This window comes from Heloderma suspectum, chromosome 1, assembly GCF_057233095.1.
Source record: "Heloderma suspectum isolate Gila_16-S chromosome 1, 16-S_ref, whole genome shotgun sequence".
Taxonomy (NCBI): domain Eukaryota; kingdom Metazoa; phylum Chordata; class Lepidosauria; order Squamata; family Helodermatidae; genus Heloderma; species Heloderma suspectum.
This window is the reverse complement of record NC_139458.1, coordinates 353,542,551-353,560,858: the sequence shown is the minus strand read 5'-3', so window position 1 is coordinate 353,560,858 and position 18,308 is coordinate 353,542,551. Positions and strand designations below refer to the sequence as shown.

At 43.3% G+C, this 18,308-nt stretch overlaps 1 protein-coding gene across 1 annotated transcript in view; it reads right to left on the bottom strand.

Annotated features, from left to right (window-relative positions):
* SYTL3 (synaptotagmin like 3) overlaps positions 1 to 18,308 on the bottom strand; it is a 65,340-nt gene that overhangs the window by 28,182 nt on the left and 18,850 nt on the right. Inside the window, exons 6-7 of the mRNA XM_084827925.1 lie at positions 6,130 to 6,181; positions 228 to 294 (exon numbers count right to left, since the gene is read on the bottom strand). Of these exons, the coding sequence (XP_084684051.1) occupies positions 228 to 294; positions 6,130 to 6,181 (119 nt within the window). The remainder of the gene's footprint in view (positions 1 to 227; positions 295 to 6,129; positions 6,182 to 18,308) is intronic.

Below are 18,308 nucleotides of genomic sequence, written 5' to 3'. Positions count from 1 at the left end.
AGGGGGAAGTATTTGGCATTCCTTATCCACTCACTCCTTTGCTCTTTAAAATCCACCCCCCCCCGCAATTTCCTATACAGTCATAGAGCAGTGTCACAAGTCTACCAGGAAAAAAAAACAAAAAGATTAAAAGAAATCCATTACACAGGAAGGAAATGATAGCTAACAACACTAAAAGCTTTACATATAGATGCTCCACTGAAAAGAAAGACAGAACTATACATTACCTCTGCATTAACTCCATCTGTGGATTCAGCAAATGGAGGGGGTGTTGGGGGAACCACCGATATGTTACTGAGCATTTAAGGGGAAAAGAATGTAACTAAAATTATTTAAGTATATTTCTGCAATGTTCTGTTCACTATAGCTCCCTCCTTCCACTATCCCAAAATTTAGAATTTTATTTTAAACCACCAACCACAATTCTGAACACATGATTGCTCAATATTTTTACAATAAAAATAGCAATAAAAAGATGATAGCATAAAATATAATCACAAGAACTATCTAAATAGAGCAGTTGTCAATATTAGAGACCAAATACCAATCTAAAGAAAAGAAAAAAGTTCATCTGATGCCTAAAGGAATATAACAAGGTGGCATGGGAGACCTTGCTAACAAAAGGATTTCATAACACAGGTGTCACAACTGAGTAGGCCATACTCTAAGGGCTTCTCCACATGGAGGCTTTTTGTTCCCCGATTTTACAGGGGCTTCTGCTTCTGGATTCTTTCTGGGATTAAGATCGCCCTCTACATGTGCTTCCTTCCCCACCCCTTTCCCCCTTTATCCACAAGTTCTGTATGTTTCATTTCTATGGCCACTAGATAGCACTGTGTTCTAGCTCCTCTTATTGTGAGATTTCCTCTTTTTGCCAAGAAATGGAAAACAGATCTGTTTGTTGCTACATTAGTTCCATTTCAAATTAAGCCAGAGAAATGCTTGGAAAGTACAAGAAAGGTGCTGGAGGTTGACAATGTCATGTAAAGGACCCGCAAACTTCCGTGAGTGTCCAATCCCAGTCACAGGATAAAAGCTCAATGTGGAGAAGCCATAAATCCTATTCAGCATAACCTCCCAAAAAGATCAAATGCAGAATAGGACATACAAATACATCAACATCTTGGTAACCTACTGAGGTAAGTCAAGATACTCATCGCTTAAAGATGAGCCTTAGCACAGGCAAAACTAATTTATCTATCTGTCCATTATCCCATAGACAGGATAATGTGTGTACTCTGAGCTTCCCCAGTGATTTTAGCCACAAACCTTGTATGAAGAAAGTACTTCTTTGAAGAGGTACCTGTTATCACAGGGGGTTGGAGCTTTTCACAAAGGTTGGCATTCCCCCCTTTGCTGATCATGCTGGACTAGAAATCAGCATGCAGAGCACATAACATCTGGCTTGCGGATGGCCACTGTACTGGTGAAACCCAACATCTAAGTGTCCCAAGTCCACATAATGCACCTATGCTCTACTAGCTAACTACATAGTTTGCTATTGTTGCCTTTAACTTAGGTTTCATGACATGAACACTAAAGCATGATTATTCAGATGCGACTCCCACTGGAAAGTGTGCTTAAAATTGCAGCCTCAGTGGACCCCTACTATGGTATTTAGTATACAAAGAGAGCAATCCTATGAGCTAGACACCCAAATGACAGAGGCCTCTGAGATTGGAGGTTTTGGTCCATCCTATGCCCTGCCAGGCTTTTGCCAGTAGGGCAGGAAAAGTGATAAAGGATTTTTTTTAGCCTTTCTGTCCTCCAGTATAGCATTTTTCATTAAACGGGCCTCTAAGCTTGTCTAACTCGCTTGCTAGAGGGTGAGCACTGGCTGCTCACTCACTGGCCCACCCCCAATACAACCATTTCCTTCCTTCCTGTGATTGGGAGCTTCTGTAGTGGGGAGAGTGGGGAGAGATCCACAGTTGGAGCTCTGGCTCAACCCTTGGAGGGGGAGATCCGCTGCACCCTATGGTGCCTGAGATGCTGTCTAGAGGCCATAGTATTATGCTCAAGGAGTATTTAAATACAACTAAACTCAGCAACTCATGTTTGTGGGACTCCATGGTTTCTCTTCATTTTCCCCACAACTAGATCATGACTGTAGTTATCGGTACATGGGAAGACACACTACATGACCAAGGGGGGAGCTGTTTGAAATTGCAGCCAGAAGCCTTCTTAAAAATGTTATTTTTCATAAATATGAAATAAGCTTATACTTTCGGGATTGGTCAGTAAAATGGTCACCTAACCATTAAGAGCATTTAAAGAAATATAACATTTCCTCTAACCAAATTAACATTTAGCTTAAATAACAGTGAAAAAGAGAATGCACTAGATATCCTAGATGTAGGGTTAAGTATTTTGCTGAGAAGTGACCTTCCAACCTTAATGACTTAAACGTTCAGTGAGTATTCTTGCCACAGCATATTTGCTGTCTGTCTGACACATTCCTGTCAGTCTTAGTATTTATTTTTTAACCTTTACTCTTTCAGCAGAGTTGTAAATGGGAAACGGTATTGAGCAAGAATTTACTGAAAATTTAAAAACAACTTAATCCACCTGACAACCTTATCTTAGCAAGCAAAGCAGCTCACAGAATTAGGGTCAGGAGCCACAATGCTAATGTGAGATCACAACTGGCAGCCTGGAAGGGGGCTCCCTACCCCATCACACGATGAGCACAGAACTTCCAAGGTCACACTGCTAGGCAGGTGATTAAACCAGAAGCCATACCACGCTGCCACATAAGGGTACTGGACTAAACTGCACTGCTGAGGGAGAGGGCAGTGCTTTGGATAGTCATGGTTGAAATTTATCACAAGGTCATTAGGATCAAAGGAAAACTGGTACAATTCTGTATTGATCTTCCCCAGGTGAAAGGCTTAGGAGTGAAGGTTTCACCGATGAGTTGGCAAGGTTATAAATACTACATTAGATGCAAGACGGATTGCACCTCTGCAGCTGAAGTGCGCCCATAGCACTGTGCTGCCTGTCCCAAGAAAGTGAACAAAACTTTCACTCTGATACTTAAAATATACAGGAAATGTTCCACTGAAATCAAAGAGATTTCCAAATAATGTGTTTCAGATCAGAATGTAAGCAGAACTTCTCGCCCCACTTTTGTTCAACTTCTACATCAATTCAATGGTAGGCCAGCTAAACCATACCAATTTTCATCCCCCCAAAATTGCGGGGAGGCATATAACTACTTTACTATATGCAGATGATGCAGCTATTATCTCAAGGACTCCAACTGGGCTTACAAGAGCATTGTGAAGTTGACTGAATACTGCGAGGAAGAAGAACTGATGATGATCAATTATCAAAAAACAAAAACCATGACTTTTGCAAAAAGACCAAAACTCAGATCATGGATGATAAACCAGCATAAGATTGAGCAGGTCTCCCAATACAAATATTTAGGGGTAGTCCTTCAAGCAAATGGTTCCAGGAAGGCTCACGGCGAATATGTGGCGTTAAACACACAGAGAAGCTCGTTAGCAACAGCACAATTTATGAGAATGAAAGGCGACCACTATATCCCTTTAGCCCTCCAATTATACCGAGCAAAAGTACTAGCGCAATTATTGTACGGCTCTCAATTGGGGCCTTTCCCGAATACCCAAATATTAGAACGTGTACAATCAAAATTTTTGAGGGCAATATTGGGTGTTCCTAGGGATGTCTCCAATGCAAAGATAAGATTAGAGACTGGCCAGATCAAAACTGAAGCTAGGGTTTGGGTGGCTATTCTTGTGTACCGGCTTAGATTGTCATATTTTCCTACTGGCCTTGCCCCACTAATTTTGCAAGACCATTTTAAATCCAATTGGATTCAGTCAATTGAACAGAAAATATCTTTCTTGGGTCTTCCCTTGCGGACTTTATTAAACATGGGTTTTGAACAGACAAAGGAGACTATCAAGCAGTGCACTACAGATATTGAGAGACAAAGTGACCTCAATAGTGCCCCAGAATTCTATCTTAGGGAGGACTACAGATACATTGTAATAGCTGCACCCTATCTTGAACAACTGGAACTGCATAAACATAGAAGGGCATTTACCTTGGCCTGTCTAAATGGACTCCCCTCAGCAGTTTTAGAGGGACAGTACAAAAAGTTCCCCTGGTCAGACCGCCTTTGCCACTATGGCATGGAACAGATAAAAACTACAGAGCACGTTTTGCTGTGGTGTATATTTTATAGAAATATTCATGCCGCACTCATCTCCCCACTGATGAATCGCTTTCCAGAACGTACAGGACAACAATATGCCTACATATTGTTGTCCTGTACGTTCTGGAAAGCGATTCATCAGTGGGGAGATGAGTGCGGCATGAATTGTTGTCTGACACTACATATTGTTGTCTGACACTAATTCGACATTTACATATAGCGTCACCAAATTTTTTGCGGCCGCGATAGGTGTTCAAAGAAGGATGCTGAGGGAGCTCAGACTTACCTAGCTGGATGAAAGACAAAGTCTGGGGAGTAATGCCATTCACCCAATATGGCTGATATGCATTACATTAGTACTACACTGTGTTGAAGTGTCTATTAATTTCATTGGGGATATATGGCAGATAATTTTAATGTAGTTCCTGTTTTAAGCTGGTCTTTGACCATAATAAAGTTCTGTTCTGTTCTGTTCTGTTCTGTTCTATTCTACTCTACTCTACTCTACTCTACTCTACTCTATTCTACTCTATTCTAGAACTTGGCCAAGACATTTTGCTGTGCCAAACCATTGTGATGCATGATCCAAGACATGTGCCCCACATTCTCTGCAGTGTTGCAGAGGATGCATGAACACAATACTGAATTGGGAATGGCCGTATGTGATCTGAGAGTTTTCCTGGTTTCCTTTGTGACACAGCAAGACATCCTTGGCCACCCATCTGAAAACTGCGCATTGCTTCACTGGTGTCCCAATAAATATTATTGCTGCATGACACTACTTGGCTTGCTTGTACAGTGGGACTTTACTGAATGTAAGCCCAATGAGAGTACAAGCACACCAGCTAAAGATGTGGAACTCCATAAACATGGAGGCTGCCACCAAAAATGGCAGCCCAGCATTAAGGGCCCAAATCTTGCTCTGCAAAATCCAGTACAACTTGCCCAATGATCAAGGAGTATAGCACTATTTCCTCAGGTCTGCTCACATCAATGGCTGCTGATGACATGAGCAGGTAAACATACAAAGTATTGAAATCAGGATATAGGGTAAATTGTACTAGACATGACAGACAGGGAGGTGGGGAACTTGACATGGGGCTGCCATTTTGGGGTGCAGCCTTGTGTTTATTATGTTTCATATTGCCCTAAGTCAGGGGTTGGCAACACAGTGCCCGCCAAGACCCCAAGTGACCATGCAATTGTCATGCTTTCCTCTGCTCCTATTAAAATTAATGGCACAAGATCACTCCACTGATTTTAATAAAGATGGGGAAAAGATGGAGAGGGAAGGAAGCCCACCTACTGCCTGGTTACCCCAAGGGTCCTTGGTGGGGGCTGGGCTTCCCCCCTCCCCAAGCCATTCTTTGGCAGGGCGCCCTTTTCCCCACCTCTATTAACGTCAATGGAGCGATCTTGCTCCACTGACTTTAATGGAGTTGGGGGAAATGGTGTCCTGTTTAAAATTGGCTTGTGAGGGTGGGGGGAGAAAGGCGAAAATCCAGAAAGTGGGGGACAAGAAAAGTGAAAATCCAGAAAGAATGGCAAGGCAAGTGAAAATCCAGAGAAGGGGGAGTAAGAAAAATGAGAATGCAGGGGGTGGGGGGAGAAAAATGAGGATCCAGAGAAGGGGGCGCTCCCAACATGTTACCTCCCACGGGAATTTGTGGTAGTGCCTGGGACACTTTTTCAAAATGTCAAATGTGCTCAAAGGCCCCAAAGGTTGCCCACCCCCACCCTAAGTTATTCGAAGAGTGCAGCAAAAGCACCAAAAAAAAAAAAAAGCACCAAAAAATTGTAATTTTGCTTTTTACATTTCAAGCTTTCAATACTAAACATTGAAACCTGCTGGAAGCTTCAAGGGGCAGCTTATTTTGCATTGTACAATACACTCCTTGTATTGCATCAACTTCTCTAGGACACGCCGACCTTCTTGTCCTTACCTTAGTCTCTGATAAGATTTCAAGAGCTTTGCACCAGCGGTTTCGTGTCTACCTATGAAGCAAGAAAAGAACCCAGCAAGGTCATCTAGTAGCAATAAACTTGTACTCAAATAACAAATACTTTTGTTGCAATTTTTTGTCAACTGTTTTTGTCGGTACACTTCAATTCTGCCAACAATTTAAGGCTTAAAAGTTCAAGACTATTTTTTAAAAAGTGATCTTAAGTTTACTTCCTGGTTTTGGTTCAACCAATGTGTAAGAATGGTTGGCATAAACCTAAATTGCAGCTGAAAAATTCAGCAAGCAATACCATGAAATGAAAGCTGTAAACTTTTCTTTCTACACATAACACAATTTGAGCAATTATAAATCTGTATAAATAACTGCCCATTATGCTAATAATAATAATAATAATAATAATATTTTTTCTGCTTATAAAGATTTGGACTGACAATCCACTACGAGAGAAGCAATTCAGGCAATCCAATTAATCAATCACATTCCTCAAATGATGAATGGCATAAAACAAAAAAGGCACAGGGAGTCAATTATTAACAGTGAAAATTCTGATATGCTATTACAGGTACTTACATAAGATCAATTATTAACAATATAGACAATAACTGTTTGGCATAATCAACTGAACCGACAATAAAAATTATTTTCTCACAGTGACTAATTACCTGATCTTCCATATCAAGTTATGCCAGCAAAAAAGGACATGGTTGTGCATTGTACAAGAAACCTGTTGTAAGCACACTTTTTACTAATTTATGTCAAGAGAACACCCATATAAGTCAGGAAGCACTACCCCCTGTCCCAGCACAACCTGTAGTACCAGTGCAAAGGTTGTAGGAGACTGGGCAACAGGGCATTAAAGAAATGAAGTGAGAAAGAAGCCAACTATGCACAAGTTCTTGTGTCGCTAAAGAGGATAGATGTAGGGGAGGAAATAATTCCTACTAATGGTTTAATCAGTAGTAGCTAACAGTACAACCCAATACCTGTCTACTCTGAAATCTCACTCGAGCTCAATGGAAGTTACTCCCATGTGAGCAATATAGGACTGCAGCATAAATCAATTAAAGTCTCTTGTTCAGATCTGTGCCATGAAGTGACTGGGTAACCTTGGGACTCAGTCCCTTACCCCCAAATACCAGGAAAATACCTCCCAATACCTTACGAGGTGTTGAAAGTATTCCTGGGATAATGCATGTGGGAGCACATTCAACACTTCAAATGTTAATTGGTGGGGCCAATTTTAATCAGTGAGAATAAATTTTAATTGATGGGGCTGCAAATAAAGGACACATTTATTTATTTTGGTTCTGGAGAGGTATTGTAATAGGAAATAACATATGTCTTTTAACATAGAGTAGCTTTTGTTATTATATTTGGGAGAGGGCACAGCTCAGTGGTAGAGCACATGCCCTGACACGCATTTAGGCAGCCTTCCCCACCCTGGTGCCTTCCAGATGTGTGGGACTCCAACTCCCACCATTCCCAGCCAACATGCCAATGGCCATGCTGGCTGGGACTGATGGGAGTTATAGTCCAACATATCTGGAGGGCACTAAGTTGGGGAAGGCTCCATTAAGGTATTAGATTAAACCCTGGCATCTCTAGTTAAAAGCATCAGGTAGCAGGTGACAGGAAAAAGCCTCTACCCGAGACCTTGGAGAGCCACTACAAGTCAGAATAGACATTACTGGGCTAAATGGACCAATGACACTGAAAAGGAAGCTTCATAATTATTATTATTATTATTTATTTCATTTCTATACCGCCCAATAGCCGAAGCTCTCTGGGCGGTTCACAAAAATTAAAACCAAACAACACACAATAAAACAATTTAAAATATATAGAACATTAAAACCACAATATAACAATACAACCACAATAAAACCTAGCAGCAGTGCAGGAGTTTAAAATACAGATTTAAAACAGCAAAGATAAAAATTTAGAAAGCTAAAATGCTAAAATGCCTGGGAAAATAAAAAGGTCTTCACCTGGTGCCGAAAGGAATACAATGTAGGCGCCAGGCGAACCTCACTAGGGAGCTCATTCCAGAGCCGGGGTGCCACAGCAGAAAAAGCCCTCCTCCTAGTAGCCACCCGCCTCACTTCCTTTGGCAGGGGCTCACAGAGAAGGGCCGCTGATGATGATCTTAAAGTACGGGCAGGAACATATGGGAGGAGGCGATCCTTCAGGTAACCTGACCCCAAGCCGTTAAGGGCTTTGAATGTTAACACCAGCACTTTGAATCGGGCCCAGAAATGGACTGGCAGCCAGTGCAGCTGGAAAAGTACTGGCGTAATATGAGCTCGCAGGCCAGTCCCTGTTAACAATCTTGCTGCCCTATTTTGGACCAGCTGAAGTTTCTGGACTGTTTCCAAAGGCAGCCCCATGTATAACGCATTGCAGTAATCCAGACGAGAAGTTATCAGAGCATGGATAACTGTAGCTAGGCTATCTCTGTCCAGATAAGGGTGTAGTTGGTATACCAGCCTAAGCTGATAAAAAGTGCTCCGTGCCACTGAGTTCACCTGTGCCTCAAGTGACAGTTCTGGATCCAAGAGCACCCCCAAACTACGAACCTGATCCTTTAGGGGGAGTGCAACCCCCTCCAGAACAGGTTGAATATCACCTAGCCGGGCAGACGAACCACCCACTAACAGTACCTCTGTCTTGTCTGGATTGAGTTTCAGTTTATTAGCCCTCATCCAGTCCATTACCGTGCCCAGGCACTGATTCAGAACAGCCACTGCCTCACCTGGGTTTGATGCGGAAGAGAGGTAGAGCTGGGTGTCATCTGCATATTGATGGCACCTCAGCCCACACCTCCAGATAACCTCCCCCAGCGGTTTCATGTAGATGTTAAACAGCATGGGGGATAAAACAGAGCCCTGTGGAACCCCATGGCACAATTGCCATGGCACACAGCAATAATCCCCCAGCACCACCTTCTGGAATCGGCCATCCAAGTAGGAGCGGAACCACTGTAGTGCAGTGCCTCCAACTCCTAACCCAGACAACCTATCCAGAAGGATACCATGGTCGATGGTATCGAAAGCCGCTGAGAGGTCCAGGAGAATCAACAGGGTCGCACTCCCCCTGTCCCTCTCCCAGCAGAGGTCATCCCACAGGGCGACCAAGGCAGTTTCCGTTCCAAAACCAGGCCTGAAGCCCGATTGAAATGGATCTAGATAATCCGTTTCATTCAACAGTGCCTGGAGCTGTCCTACAACCACCCGCTCAAGCACCTTGCCCAGGAAGGGGATGTTGGCCACTGGCCTATAATTGTTAACATCCTCTGGGTCCAGGTTAGGCTTTTTCAGGAGTGGTCTAATTACTGCCTCTTTTAAAGCGGCAGGCACCACTCCCTCTCTCAAGGAGGAATTTACAACCTCCTGGACCCAGCTGGACAACCCTCATAAGTCCATTAAGTTATCTCATCCTTCCTGCTCTGGGTGCTGCCACCCTCAGAAGTGAGGTGGGCAGTGACTAGAGACACAGCCTTTTCAGTGGTGGCACTGTGGTAGTGAAATGCTCTCCCCAGGGACACTGGCAGAAACAATTTTATTCTTCAAGTCTTTTAATGGATTATTTACTGTTTCTTCTTTTTATTGCTGCTTTTACTCCTGTTCTTAGATACGTGGGTTTTGTTTTTGTTTTTACTGCTGGTGGGGACTTTAAAATTTAATTATGTTAATTCATGGAAGGTGTGTGTGTTTTTGTTTATATTTTGTATAGTTAGCGCAGCCTAGAAATCATATCTAAAATATGTGGGGAGGAGGGTTGTTCAAATAAATAGCCTGGTTTTTGTCAAATGTTCTCAAGGGAGGCTCTAATTAAAGAAATATACAGCACTCCAATAGAATTACAGCAGAACCATAGAACATGTAAGAGTTGCAGATTAAAGGCCATCTCTATTGAGGTTTTGTATAAACTTCTAATTAAATCAATTAAATGTAAATAACAGTTAAATGGCAGGTGATTAGTTAACAACAAAAATTAACTGACTGACAGTCCTACTTTCTGCAGTTTCCTGTTTTACCTCTGTGCCAGCTGAGTCAGAAGCTCATGTTGCCCCTGTAGGAATTACCATGGACTGGTTGCTCACAGGGGCAATTCACTGCTGTTAGCCCGTTCATGTATTATTGCTTCTTGAGAGTCACAAAATAGGGAAATTTATTTATTTGGCTGCAATCTTGCACACAGTCAGACAACTTATATTCCACTGACTTCAACAGGCTTTAAGAAGCCTAAGCTTGTGAAGAATTACCACTTTTAACTGGACCAGCTCCTGCATACTTTCAAATGCTAGTTTCTATTCAAGAGCTTAGATGCTCTTTCACCAACAGAAATATTCCAGTAAAAGGTTTCATCTTTCCTAATCGTTTCTTGTCCATTTTCCAGGACAAAGAAAGAAATGTGTCTCTGTATGCAAAATTATTGGTTCTGTGACTGTGAGGCTGTTTGAGTTTTATCTGAATTCTACAGAAAGTTCACCAAGGGATTGTAATAGTGGCAGATGAACTTTCTGTTGTTAAGTCTACCATGGATTTTTTTTAACCCATTAATAATAGCTGTAGTAATACATTAAACTACTTCAGTTTAATGTATTTTAATGTAATGCATGATTATTTCATCATTACAAAAAAATACCAAGAGAGGCCATTGTTTGAATTCATAGTTTAATACAGGTCACTGAGCAGGGCAATGAATATTGACAATTTCTACTGAAAGCAGCTAAGATCTCAATATTTTGATGGATCAAACACTGGGAATTATATAAATAATCTTGTATATTAGGCAGTTGTCAAAACCAACATGTTTAATCAAACCCAGCTTTCTCTATAAGAATTCCAAATACAAATCAATCCATCTATGTTTTAAACAGGGGCATCGTGAGGAATGGTCTTTTGAGCCATGCCCTTGAACTTTTCAGCTGTACTAATTGCTCTTTTTTTTTACATTTTCCCATTGACTTACATTGGAAAACAGAAATGGCCATAACTTTTTGATTTTGTAAGAAAAATACATGAAATTTGGAGACCTGGTAGCACCCATGGAGCTGATTGAACCTGCCCAATTTCAGGCAGTTAGGCCCAGTGACTTTTGTGCTAGTCACAGGTACAATTTGCTATTTTCAAGAAAATGTGTCCAAGCAAAGAGCTATATTTTTTGTGTGCTTCCGCATAAGTGCTTGGAGTTTGGGGACCTGGCAACCCCTATATAGATGACTGAATCTGCCAAATTTCAGACAGTTAGGCCTAGTGGCTTTTGTGCTAGCCACTGGTAAAATTAGCTTTTTTCAAGAAAATGTGTCAAAGCAAAGAGCTATAATTTTTTTGTTCTACCACAAAAGTGCATGGAATTTGGGGACCTGGCAGCCCCCACAGAGCTGACTGAACCTGCCAAATTTCAGGCAGTTAGGTCCAGTGGCTTTTGTGCTAGTCACAGGTAGGGGTGTACAAAACCCACTTACCGTTCCATCCGGGCATCCGCGGGGGAGGGGAGGCAATCCGTCCCTTCCCCCGGAATCCTACCTGGCCAGCTCTGCTCTGCAGCAAGTCCACAGAGTCGCCGGCCAGGGCTGCCCACAGCCGAACTTCTGTCCGCTGCTGGGCTGCGGCTGCAAATGGCATCTGGTGTAGGGGACGCCATTAGCGTCCCTGCCCTTGGCCATGATTGGCTACGTAAATATTTACGTAACCAATCACGGCCAAAGGCAGGGACCCAAATGGCGTCCCCTACGCTGGACACCATTTTGTTCTGCAGCCTGGCAGCGGATGGCTGTGGAACAAAGACGATGACCTGGACCAGCCGCCACCAGGTAAGTTCCGTCCTGGGCAGATTTTGGGGGATGGCGGGGGGGTAGTCCGTTCTGCCATGGACTCCGGGGGGCCGGATTCTAAAGAATCCGGACTCATTGGAGTCTGTGGAGGATTTCTCCGCCATCCCTAGTCACAGGTAAAATTTGCTATTTTCAAGAAAATCTGTCAAAGCAAAGAGCTATATTTTTTTGTGCTTCCACATACATGCATGGAATTTGGGGAGCTGGCAGCCCCCATGGAGCTGACTAAACCTGCCAAATTTCAGACAGTTAGGTCCACTGGCTTTTGTGCTAGCCATGTGTAAAGTTTCCTTTTCTCAAAGACTAAAACAAAAAGTAAAAACTGCCAAGCCACACAGGGGATTAGAGATCCTAATCAGAAGATATTTAAGGTGACTATTAGGAGGTCACTATCGCTAATCTCTGGTGTAGGTAAACCTCTCTCTCCCCCTACTCTTCTGCTCTTCCATGGCCACTGTTGGGAGCTTGCCTGCAATGACATTTTGAAGAGGGAGAAGGAAGAGCTTCATGTGAAATACTGGTATTTCACACAGCACCTGATTTTACTGCCCCAAACTGGAAACTTTGGCTTCTGCTTCTGACAAGTTTAGTAGCTTCAGTACAGCAAAGGATCCAATCAACCTCCACAAACTTCTTTTTCTCCCTCCACTTTAATTTCTCCGAAATAGCTGTAGAACTCAAATTATTTCAAAAGGAGGGTTAGGACTATGTGGCATCATGATCGAGGAACTGCTAAGACTTTTAAACAGGTTCTACAGTTTAAAAAAAGCTAGAAAAAGCCCTCTGCCACCTCAACTCATAAAGTTCATTTAAGTACATGCAATCTTTACAAATCCTCCACAGCCTCCTAAATTCCTCTGAAATACAACCTCTCTGAAAGGAGCCACTTGGCTTAGGGAAGTCTCTCTACCACCCCCCACTGCATTTCCGATCACCATTCTTCTTTTCTTCTTCTCTCCCCTATCCTGCTCTTTCTTTCTCTTCTTTATTCCACCCGGAGCATATCTTGAGGAATTCTTAAAGAAAATTCTCTTCAGTGGGCGAGAGAAGTTCTGAACGGTATTTGACTTTATACAAACAGACAAGAGGGTTGGTTTTTCTCCTCCTCCTCACTCAAGCCTTTGAGAAAAGTGGGTTCACATGGTTGCAGAGAAACAAATCTGGGGCTGTTTTGTTTGTCAGTTGCCATTATCCAGCAATAGGAAGGGCTGCAGCTCAGTGGTAGAGCACATGCTTGGCATGCGGAAGGTCCCAGGCTCAATCTCCAGCATCTCCAGGTAGGGCTAGGGAAGAATCCTGCCTGAAACCCTGGAGAGCCGCTGCTGCCAGCCAGTCTCAACAATACTGCGCTAGATGAACCCAGGGTCTGACTCAGTATAAGACAGCTTCCTATGTTCCTATGAACAGAAAGCTTTAATAAAAATAGGAGTTTTGGTTTGTTTTTTTAAGTGGAGGGGAGATGAATACTGCTCATTTATACAATCCTATGTATGCCTACTCAGAAGCCCCATTATGTTTAATGAGGCTTACCCTCAGGAAAGCGTGCATAGGATTCCAGCACGAGTTACTTTTGCAGGGAGGTTTGCACCTTGATGTTCTGCATGTTTACTCAGAAATAAGTCCTGAGTTGTGAACTTAATACAGTGCCTACCCAATTCCATCTAATGAATTGACTACCCTTTCAGCTCAGTCCTATGCATGTTTTGTCAATTGTGTTTTTTTCATTTTGCATGAACTCTAGCTTCAGTGGTGAGGGAAAGGCACTTAGTACATGCTCAGAGTTTCTCCACAAATGAGCCCTAGTTTTGAAAACAGATCCATTGGCTGAAACCTGGTGAAGTCTTGGCACAAATGAAGTTATGGGGAGGAAGATACAATGAGAGCTTGTGCATAACAAGGAGGAGGTAGAGGAGAGTTGCACAAAACAAGAGATCTGTTTTTATGAAGAGTTGCTGGAGGATGGTAGGATGAGGAGGTATGGTTGCACAGAGGGGAATAGAACTGGTCAGGGGAGAATGTAAGTGCTCAGTAGTGAAAGAAAAGCATTCTGCATATGCTCAGAGGCACTCTATATTTAAGAACATAAGAAGAGCCATGCTGCATCAGACCAAGGTTCATCTAGTGCAGTATTCTGTTCACACAGCAGCCAACAAGATGCCCATGGGAAACCCACAAGGAGGACATGAGTGCAATAGCACCTTCCCACCCATGTTCCCCTGCTGCTAACATCAGTAAAATGTAAACAAATTCTAGTGATTCTAAATTTGCATGCATGTATATCCTTCAGAAACGTTTGCAGGTTTCTTGCCTGGGAGACACCTCTAATGACCTGTGCATTTTCATACAGATTTACCCAAAAAACTATTGGTGAAGGGGTGAAGGCAAAGCAAATAACTCCCTCCCCCAAATTGGACAACTGCCCTTCCACATGAAGTGCTGCACCTATCCTTCTGAAACTTTGCTGGTTTCTTACTTAGGGACAACTCTAGGCTACCTGTAATTTTCAGAACAATGGTCCACAAGGAAAATAAGGAGAGAAGTGTGTCCTCTTTTGGAGACCTCAAAATGTCAAGGCCACCCTTACACAAAAATCCTTGTGGCTAGCATTCTGAAATTCGGAGACATGATCTCCTCTGATGGGGCAATGAAGCCTGAAATGTTTATCCAATTCTTCCAAGTAATAAAAATGTTGTTGGCAGTTCCCTTTAAAAGAAAATCAAAATATAAATCCTGCACCTATTTTTCTGACATTGGGCAGGTGTAATCCCCTTCTAGGGGGCTACTATGCCTGAAATGATCATCCAGTTCTGACCCAGAGAAAGTTGTTTTTTTTTTAATTTCCAGTGGTAGTTAACAGGAAGCATAAAGTCCCATTTTTCCAAACCTTGACTCAGGTTTGGTGCTGAGCTGAAATGGTCTGGCTACAAATTGGCCTGAGCAGAAGGGGGATGTTTTCCAAAATGCTGAATCAGGGTCTGAGTTGAAGTGGGGTGGGGGGGTCAGTGCACACTTCTTATGTATGTATGTAATCTATACACACATGCAAGCAAACCACATGCACAAAGCACACACACACACACACACATACATATATATTAGAGGTGCACTTAGACACAGATATTTTATAGATAGATAGATAGATAGATAGAGATAATGCGTGCAAATTTGTGTTATGGGCCTGTGCCCCGGATCTTTTAAGAACCTAGCAACACCCCTGCTTTTAAACCATCAGTCTAGGAAACTTGGTGTAAAGTATTAAAGACAGAACAGTGACATTGTATTTTAAGCATGTTGTCCAACATTGCACAAGCAGACTTTCAGTCATGCAGTGGAACTTTCCCATCCACTCCTCCCCACTGCATTCCCTCAAAATCAGCTCTGGAGGTTCCCCCAAACCTCTGGAGCAGATTAGCAGGGTTGCGGAGGGAGTCTGCTCTGCTGATGGATACCTTTCCATCAGTGGATGCACACAAATGGATTTCACCCAAAATACAGAAAATTATTGATAGGACTGTGACAGAATAGAGAATTTTAGACCAGAGTCTTTGAAATATCAAACTGCATTCAGCTTTACAAACTTTTCTCTGATTTTCCTACCCTGTACCACAAAGAAACCTACTCTATAATGTGTAATATGAAGTCTGAATACACTTTAGAATGCTTAATCAACAACATAAATCAACAAAATAATTTACAAAGGGAAGGTTTATAGGGTACAAAAGGAGAAGCCATAAGATATCTTAAATGCCTTTGTTAACTCATAACCTCCATCTTCTCTATGTTGTGCTAATTTACTTGACTATTTAAAGTCACAACCGGGGCAGTTCAGCATTGGTGCAGAGCAGGCCTGCAAAATTTGTGATAGACCAATCTGAACACAGCACATCTGCCATATATGGTGATATACCATAAGGTCAAAACAACTTTTGGGGTGGGGAGGGGCTGCTTGCCTGGAACTGTAAAAATAATAGGACTGACAAGCACCTGCCTACTTGTGTTGAAGCTCGGTAGGTTGCAAGTTGGACAGGCCAGTTTTGTTTGTTTGTTTGTTTTAGTGCCACAATTTGCATGGTGTTTTCCCGTAGAAGAGGACAGGCCCTAAGGGAAGGGAAGTGGAGCAGGCTGGAGTAAACAGGGAAAGAATATTTATTATTTGTTTCACATATTCTTTCTCTGTTTGCCCCTGGCACATGTGCTGGGCCATATATTAATTGAAATAGTCCCATCATTGACATGGAGGCCAAAAATACCCTGAGCTGCTTCTCTCAAGGCAGCCTCGGGATGAATATTAAAGTTCCCCAGGCCCAACACCACACTTAGCGGCCTCAAGACCACTCTCTAGACCACCTCCTCAGCTCAGGCAGGAGACTGCTAGGCAGTGGGGTGGTTGGTACACCAACAAAATCTGAATCCTGTTTTGAGATCACAACATCAGGTACAAACATTCAAAACTTGCTGACTACTCAACTGGGTACCTGATCAGGGAGATGGATTCCCTGTAGACCAGAGCTACCCCTCCTCCCTGCCCCTCAAGCCAAGCTTGGTGCTGCACTGCAAAACCTGGTGGCCACATCTGGGGGAGGTTGACCCCCATCCCTTCCATCCAACTAGGCTTCAATAATACAAGCCAGGCTGGCACGCTCTTCCAGAATTAGGTCTGAAATAATGCACCCTTTTCCATTAACAGACCTGGCATTCCGCAGCAGCACCCGCACACTTGAGGGGACTGCAGGCAAACCCCAGCATTACTGAGGCTGGAGGCAAGTTAGAAGGAGAAACAGTGCATCAGTGTCTCAGCTGTCTTCCCCAAAGGCATTGCTGCCCACCACCATAACATACTCTGCCACACACTATACTTACAGTGGTCCCAAGTTCCTCACCTCTCAAGCATATAACAGGCCTCACTCAGCTCCAAGACCCACAAGCTACAGTAACTCATCTGACAGCCTGCTTCCCATTGCCTTCTAGACACAATCCAGAGTGCTTGTTGTGGCCTATAATATCTTAAACAACTGGGGACCTGTATATTTTAAGATATATTTTGCTTCTTCATCTTCCCTGTATCCCAACAAAATACCTAAGAGCACCTGAGAGCATTCCATTAGTTAATCAGTGAGATATGTTTCCTGCCTCCCAGCTGAGCACAGTAGAGGAAGCTCCAGCTGGTCCAGGGACTACAGAAGCAAGCAAGCTCCCAGAGAGTGAGCAACCAGAGCGAGCGAACAGGGGGAGCAAAGAGGAGTTGGCCAGGGGAGTTGCAGTGGTAGAAGAGACAAAGGAGTCAGAGACAAGAGGTAAGTGGGCTGCAGGAAGCCCAGTGGGCTGCCCTTTTTCCTTCTGAGTGGCTGTGAGCTCACCAGGTGGTAGAAGAGACAAAGGAGACAGAGGCAAAGAGTAGGACTTTGCTTTTAACCTCTACTGAGTAGAGGAGCGGGCACAGGCTAGTCTAGAACAATCACAAAGCTAGACCCAAAAAGGGAAAGAGGCTATGGAAGGACAAGACTCTCCAGTGCTGGTGACCTGCAAGATGTGTGCAATGTTTGTTTTCTTGCCTGAGAACAACATGGCCTACACCTGCAACAAGTGCAAGTTGACCACGCTGCTGGAAGAAAAAGTAAGAGGACTGGAGCGGCGAGTGTCAACGCTCTGGGGAATAAGAGAACATGAAGAGTTCTTGGACAGAATGGGTGAACTACAGCAGCAAAGGGAAGACCAGAAGCTTGAAGAGCAACAGCAAGCTGAGGTAGAAGTGGGAAATGCTGAGATGAGGAAAAATGCAGTAGAGGATATTCCTTGGAAAAGGGTGGCAGTTAGGAGAAGAACTAGACGCCACTCTGCACCAGTGGAAGCAGTGGAGCTGTGGAACCGATTCCAGGTACTTGAGGATGAGACTGGAGGACAGCCTGCAGAGGAAGAATTACAGGGGAACCTGCATGAGAGTGAGCAAGAGGTTGAAGGTCAGTCAAGCAGAGGCAATGAAACCCAGGCCTACAACAAGAATAGTAGTAGTAGTGGGAGACTCCTTGCTGCGTGGGATCAAGACCCAAGTATGTCGTGAAGACCCGTGGACTCATCAGGTATGTTGTCTTCCGGAAGGACGGATTAGAGACGTGACTGAAAAGTTGTCTGCACTCATAAAGCCCACTGACAGGTATCCCTTTCTTCCCATTCATGTGGGAACAAATGATACTGCCAAGTGGAGCTACAAAGAAATCACGTCAGACTTTGAAGCTTTGGGAAGGAAACTCAAGAACTTCGGGGCCCAGATAGTTTTCTCATCCATCCTTCTGGTAGTTAGAAGAGGGATAGAAAGGGAAAG